At 41.2% G+C, this 6,848-nt stretch overlaps 1 protein-coding gene across 1 annotated transcript; it reads left to right on the forward strand.

The window, feature by feature from the left end:
• The first annotated feature begins 1,128 nt into the window (after positions 1–1,128).
• pcare1 (photoreceptor cilium actin regulator 1) lies at positions 1,129–5,428 on the forward strand. The gene is made up of 2 exons (XM_030117686.1): positions 1,129–4,478; positions 5,200–5,428. The coding sequence occupies exons 1-2, from the start codon at positions 1,138–1,140 to the stop codon at positions 5,321–5,323; spliced, it is 3,465 nt and encodes a 1,154-aa protein (XP_029973546.1). The 5' UTR covers positions 1,129–1,137; the 3' UTR covers positions 5,324–5,428.
• Positions 5,429–6,848: the final 1,420 nt, after the last annotated feature.

Below are 6,848 nucleotides of genomic sequence, written 5' to 3' on the forward strand. Positions count from 1 at the left end.
GTGGTTGACAGCGCCGTATCCAGGCCGCCATCTTGGTTGAGGATAGCATAAATCATACTCGATTTTACACATCGTGTTGTCTACTCAAATGTTTAAAGCTGGACTCTTCGATAGATTTTTCGTTTGCACAAGGCAAAAAGGCCCTCAAAAAAATTCAATAGAATATTTGTCTTTGTCTGACCATTCTCTGGACATGAGTCTAAATATTTAAGTTTGGGAAATTTTAAAACTTCTAAGATTTAGCAGGTAGGTTTTAGTAGTTTCACAGAAAGCAAACACACCATTTTTTAAACAATAATTTATTTTAACTAAAGTATATTTTAGCGGAGTAAATAAAATGAGTGCCTGTGCCAACTCAAACAAATTATTTTATATCACATTTCAAGTTTGATTTTATGTAATTGCAGTCATTTAACTTTTCAGCTCATACACAAAAACAAATCAAGAAAAGTGTTTTATTGGCTACTACCAAAGTGTAGAAATACTTCAGCTATTTTAAGGCTTTAGTGTACCAGTATAAAGGATGCTTAAAATACCTGTCACCTGAAGATCTTTAAATTACTAAAAATAACTTATGCTTAAAGTGTTCTTGAAATAAAACAGGTGTTAGGTATTACCAAAGACTACACAAAAACAAATGAGTACTTTATAATTAGCTGTTGTTGTACTTTCTTTGCTGCCCAGAGGCCTAATAGAGAGATGTTGTGTTGTAGGCTATTAAAAGCCACCTGATGCCAGTCCTCATTACCTAAATAAGCTTATGGTCTTACAAGTAGGTGCGTTTTATATGCCTTAACGTGACATATGTGCAGGCTGGGGAGTCAGCTTGAAAGCTCTACTAATCCTTTCAGCTGCTTGTTCTCTGCAAGACACAGAAGGATGCATTTCTCCACACGCTCCAGGGATGTTTTAATGAATATATTCACTGAAATATGGATTTATTTTGCTTTTTGATGCTGACAGCAACCGGAGGACTCGATTTGTAAGATGGATGTATTAAATTTTGAATTTTTGAAACAGGATCGTATCAGGCTCCTTGACCTAAGCCGTCTGATAATGATAGATACGGCAGGGGGCTAAGGACACTGGCTGTTTGAAGAAGATACAGAAAATCGCTAGTTTCTGAAACCATCAGAAATGGGCTGCTCACCATCCAAAGGCAACAATTTTGGTGCTCTGGGTGCCATGAGGAAAGGGAGAATGCTCCCCCCTCCACCTCAGGAAAGCCCCAGAGATGTTCAGCTTGAAGATGGAGAGAGTAACAATTTCACAGCCTCAACAAATTCTGATGTCAAGGAGAAGAAAGCAGCCGGACAAAGCCAGGTATTTCAGAGAGATGCCCACACAACACCGCAAAAAAAGAAATCTGTCACGGAGCAAGTGAATGTGGAAGCAGTGCACATGGATAAATTGGGGTATCAAAGCAGGGAAAACAGTACAGTGTTACAGAGGAAAGAAAAAAACCCTGATAAGCAGGACTTGGCTGACAAAAAGACAAGCAAAAAACCAAAGAAAACTGTCAAAGGTGCGAAAGCTCTGAAGAAGAAAGACAAAGAAAAACTTTTAGTAGAACAAAAAGTGGATTTTCCAGATCCTCTGGTGAAAGCTCACCAAGCTGCTTATGCCTTTTTGAACCCCAGCATGGACAAATATGATATATTGATTGGACTTTTGGAACAAGCAACAAATACTCAGAGTTCTGTTCAGCCGATGGTTGCCTTCATGGCTCTTCGTTATGAGGAAATAATACAAGGACTGGAAGAAATGGCAGACGAGGGAGAAAAAGTTTTGAAAGAAAATGGAGAACATCTTGCATGGCCAAGCCAAATGAAAAACCTCTCATCTTCTTCTCCTCTGAAGTCTGGCTCTGTTAATGCTGAACCCCCACCGGATTTGTTGCAACAGCTGCTTCAGTACACCACACAGAGAATGCGAAATGTAAGTCAGACTGTCGGTAGAATTGGGGACTGTGCATTGGAAGAGGCAGTGGAATACTTTTCTTCAGTTTCTGAGCTTTTAGAGGAGAAACTGAAAGTCAAACGTGCAGTAGAAACTAGGTTAATGCAACTCTTGTCTCGCATTGAAATGGCCTCTTTGCGCAAGCCTGGGCCAGAAGATTCTGCTCTCTTCAGTGAAGACAGTGGGATCGGTGCTGAGAATGAATCCCTTGCTGGATCTGAACGCCGTCTTAGACGAGAGAGTTGTGAGTCCATCGGGGCAAAGAGAACCACTCCTGTCAGTCCAATGAGACACCCACGCATGAACATTCGACGAGGCATGTTAAGACAGAAGCTTGTGAGTCAAATAAGTCCCAGTGTTTCCCTCACCTCCCTTAACTCACTCAGCTCTGCATGTACAATAATGGCCAATGACCACAGAGACTCACTGCTGGGATCAGTCTCATTGGATGATGGAGAGGATGAAGATGAAGATGAAACAGATAGAGGTATGGTTGCCGTGGAAGTAGCATTCAGACAACGATCAAATTCTTCACCTGTTGAATGTGCACACCAGCGTCCTAGGCGTTTGCCTCCAAAGCGCATTGAGAATCCTCAAAATGTAGAAATGACTCTCAGAATGAAAAATGCCATAAGTGGTAAGATACAGTTTGTCCCATCACAGAACTCAAGTGCCAAAACCAAGGTAACAGGCAGCCCAAAAACCAGCAGACGTGAATGGACGGATGAGCAAGTATCATCGGCGAAGCGACCTCAAACGGCAGCACCGGTTAGAAGGCCAGCTGTGAAAAAGACTGCAGTGACAAGAGAGCAGCGTTCAAGATCAGCAGAATCCCTGCGGAGTAAAGGAGAAGATCCAACTCTTCTTGAACTGGAAAGGACACAGAAAGATTTGAATCAGAGGTTGCAGAAGATGAGTAGTGGAAAAGGAGCAGGAAAGACGAAAAATGCATCATTCAAGCAAAAACAAGCAACTTCAGCACCACAATCTCCAGCAACGAACCGTAAAAATCCCACACTAGACAAAAACAACAATGCCCAATCGCAAAAAGAAAAATTAGCTCCGACAAAGAGCAAAAATAAAAAGCAGGAGGTCACCACTGAAGCTGAGGAAGACTTTAAAGCATTCAAGAGTCCTATGAAAGCCACTCCACCGCCAAGCCCTCCTCCTTCACCACGGCCATCGTCTGGCTTTCACAGAAGCAGAAATTCTGTCAAAAAACTAATTGATACTTTTAGTCAAGGAATAGAGGAGCTAGATGGTCCAAGGGTACTCGGTCCTCTAAAAGGTGTACGAAAGTGTGGCGTTCCAGTGTTACCTGGCATAGGCAATGTGGAAGCTGTGCTCAGTGGAGGGATAACTAGCTGTCGACCTGAGTCCACTTCTGCTGAGAAGACTGATGATTTAGATCTGGATAGTCTGCCCCCACCTCCATTGGAAGTCTTAATGGACAACTCCTTTGAAGGTGCTCAAAGTCTTCTAACTGGTAATGCAGCAGATGTGTCTGCAAAGGTAGGAAAGTCACCAGTGTTAAAAAGAGCTGTAGTGCCACACCGACTAAGGGCCTCAGTTCAATCAGTGCTGCCAAGCAAAGGAGGCCTTCCACAAACCTCAAAGTTTAATTCGATTACGAAAACTGATCCACAAGACACGTGTGCCCTTCAAAAGGTCAGCCAGCCAGATGTTGAAGGTGTTCCAGATGTGGAAAAGGGTTCCTCAGATGAGCAAGCTGCAAAGATGTTACAGCAAAAACACCCATCAACTTCTCGGTCAGAGAGATTTACAAGAAATTATGTGGCAACAAATCGAGTAGAATCAACAGACATGCAAGATGATGGCAACCACTCAGTGCCTGGACCGACTCCGACTGAATCTACAGTGCCACCTTCATCAGTGGTCACGAACCAACCACCTTCTACACCACCTGTCACAAGGGTACGAATGTTACCCTCCACACCGTCTACACCAGGCAGCATTCATCGAAGACTTCCAAGTCCCCAGAATATTAAAAAACCATGTACCCCACCCACGTCAGCAAGCCCCCCTGTTAACAGGATGCTTCCAACACCACCAGCTGTACAAAGAAGGCTCCCGAGTCCACCTGTTGCTAAACAGAACGTTTCAAACACAACCTCAGGCTCTTCATTTCCTTTCAAAGCCCCGTCTCCACCAGCCTCGCCGAAAGTACAAAGATGGTCAAGGGAAAGCAGCAGCGAGGACCAATCCAGTGTTCGGATCAGTAATGCACGTTCAGTCTTTTGTCCAGTTTCTCCGTCCTTGTTTGAGGCTCAGCCTTGTCCAGCTCCCCAACCTCCTCAGACTTGGGCCTCCTCCAGAGTGTCTTTTCTCTCACGTACTTGGGAAGGCCGTGGGAGGTTCCCAGTATCCGCTCAAGGACCCCGGCCCTATGTCCGTCGTAGCCAGTCAGACCGAAGGCCAAGTCTGAGTCTCCCAACACGATCCCAAGGCATCTCAGTGGCTGAAACGTGTGGAAGTGAGCCAGCTATATGTTCACAAGGGTGAGAGAGAATTGACTCTTTTGTTTTTTTGAGTTTATTTTATATAACCTCCTATAAATCCATTAGAATTAGTATTTGTGAGGAATATCTCCTCTCATACTTACTTCAATTTTATACAATGTTGTGGGAAAGGTTGTTGGTATGAAACATGAATGGCCCGATGCCATGTTTTTATTTATTTTGTCATGCTTTGTGTTTAGTTGACGATGAAAAGAAATTTTGTTGTATCAGTACTCCCACAAAGATTCACACATGATATGCTGTGGGCAACCAAACATCGGAAAAGAAAGTCTTCCATGGCAAATCATTTTAAATTAGAGTGTAAAAATCAATAATAATGAAAACTGAACATGTGTACAAATAATTCACGCAAAATAATGCAGTTCTAAAGATATGGAACTTATGTGGATCAAATTGTTCTGTTTTTCTAAGTATTGTCCCTTTCAAAAATGAAAGTGCAGTCAACACTCAAAAAAAAAAAAAAAAGAAAAAAGGCCAACTGCTCAAAATCTTTTATAACAGAATTACATGACACTTTGTAGAAGAACATTAAGAGCTCCTGTTGCACCTAAGAAAAAAAAATGTTTTGAGATACACACTGAATAAATATTCACAGCGAGTGAACTCATTCTTTCATTTCTCCTGTTCATTTGGAACGAAGTCAAGCCCACCTGACCCACTTCACCACCTTCTTATGACAACATTCTGTTTCTTCCTGTAGGCTCGAGGATGAACCAACCAGGGAGGAAGAACTCTGGAGCAGCCAATCCGACCTCAGAGCAACAACACGCTCTACGTCGCACCCGGACTTGTGTGTTGTCGGTCAGGCCTTGCACAGGAACTAATGTGGCTGAAGCAGGGCCAGTGGGATTATGGATTAGTGGGCCTTACCAAGGACTTAAGGTTATGAAGGTTTATTCCACTGGGAAGAGGAAAGGGGCTAATTGAAGCTCCTCTGTCGTGGTCACACACCTCCGCAATGTTTATATATGTTTCAGTTTTTACACACTGGAGTCATATAATGTACTGAGTGCACATAAAAGTTTACAACGTGGAGAGCTTATTTCCTGGCTCGAGAAGAGTATTTAGAAATGGGTTAGTCATCTCATCACCTTGAAAAGTAATCTTGTCTTACACAAGGCTGTGTTTAAATTCAGATGTTACATCATACTGACATTTCAAATACTGGCTCAGCAGTTATTTTGTCTCATTTATCAATAACTTCAACTTGTCATTAGCAGAGCATATATTGTCATCATGAGACACAGCCCATAAGCGTTTTTCTACTCTGGTGTTGTTTTTCCATTTATTTTTTTCGTACTTGTTTAATAATAAAAAGAAATGTTGGCTTTCTTTAATCCCACTGTTGCATTTGTTCTCATTCATGATGGTTACAGTAATGAAGATAGTGTAATTCCTCATGTGCCACTTTCAGTGCTTTAGTATCATTTAAAGCAGCGGTTCTAAAACTTTTATATTGTGTATCACCTAAAACGTTAGGATTTTCAAATATCACCACTCTGAAGACAGATTAGCTATTGACATGAGAAATGAGTGATAACAGGACACAATAAAATACTTATTTCAGATATGAACTTCATGTTTTAGAAATTATTATTATACGTTTTGCACTAGTTTTATATTATCAAACATTTTCAAAATGATTTAAAAAAAAAACTTAAAAATCAAAAACTCATGCACATACTTTAAGATGAACTGGCCTGTTTTCCAAAAACGATTCAATTGTTGGAATAGCTGGTTTTGGCTGTGGTGTAGTGGTAAGCTGGGCCACTTTACATGGTTTGCATGCTGTCCTTATGTCTGCATGGCTTTTCTTTGGGGACTGCATTTTTTTCAGTATTCCATTCAGCCTCAGATGGAGGTTTTTGGACAGTGGGTGGAAACACTGGGTGCAAAAATAAAAAAAAACAAAAAAAAAAAAACCCTCAAGTAGAACATGCAAACAACACACAGAAAGGATTGATTGAATTCCTTTGTTGCATAAAGGTTTTCTCAAAAATTGCAAAGGATAAAACTGACATAAATTTTAAAACATGCCTGATTGGCATGATTCAACCTTGTAATTAGGAGAAATAAATAATGGCTATTTATCATCACTGCCTCACATTGCAGCCTGGAAATCCTCTGGTTCTTGTTTGAATTTGGTATTCTACAAAACTAAATGAGCCAGCTTAAGAATGAAAACATTTCTTTTGGCTCTGGGTCTTGTTCAGAACAGCTGATGGGCCTTAAAACAAATTCAACCCCAGTCTGTGTACTTCGGAGTTTGCCTTCAGAGAAAATCAAACCTTGAAATTTACGTGGATCATCTCTTTTAACTTCAAACAAACGAAACAAATAATAAATCCA

Source organism: Salarias fasciatus, chromosome 19 (genome assembly GCF_902148845.1).
Source record: "Salarias fasciatus chromosome 19, fSalaFa1.1, whole genome shotgun sequence".
Taxonomy (NCBI): Eukaryota; Metazoa; Chordata; class Actinopteri; order Blenniiformes; family Blenniidae; genus Salarias; species Salarias fasciatus.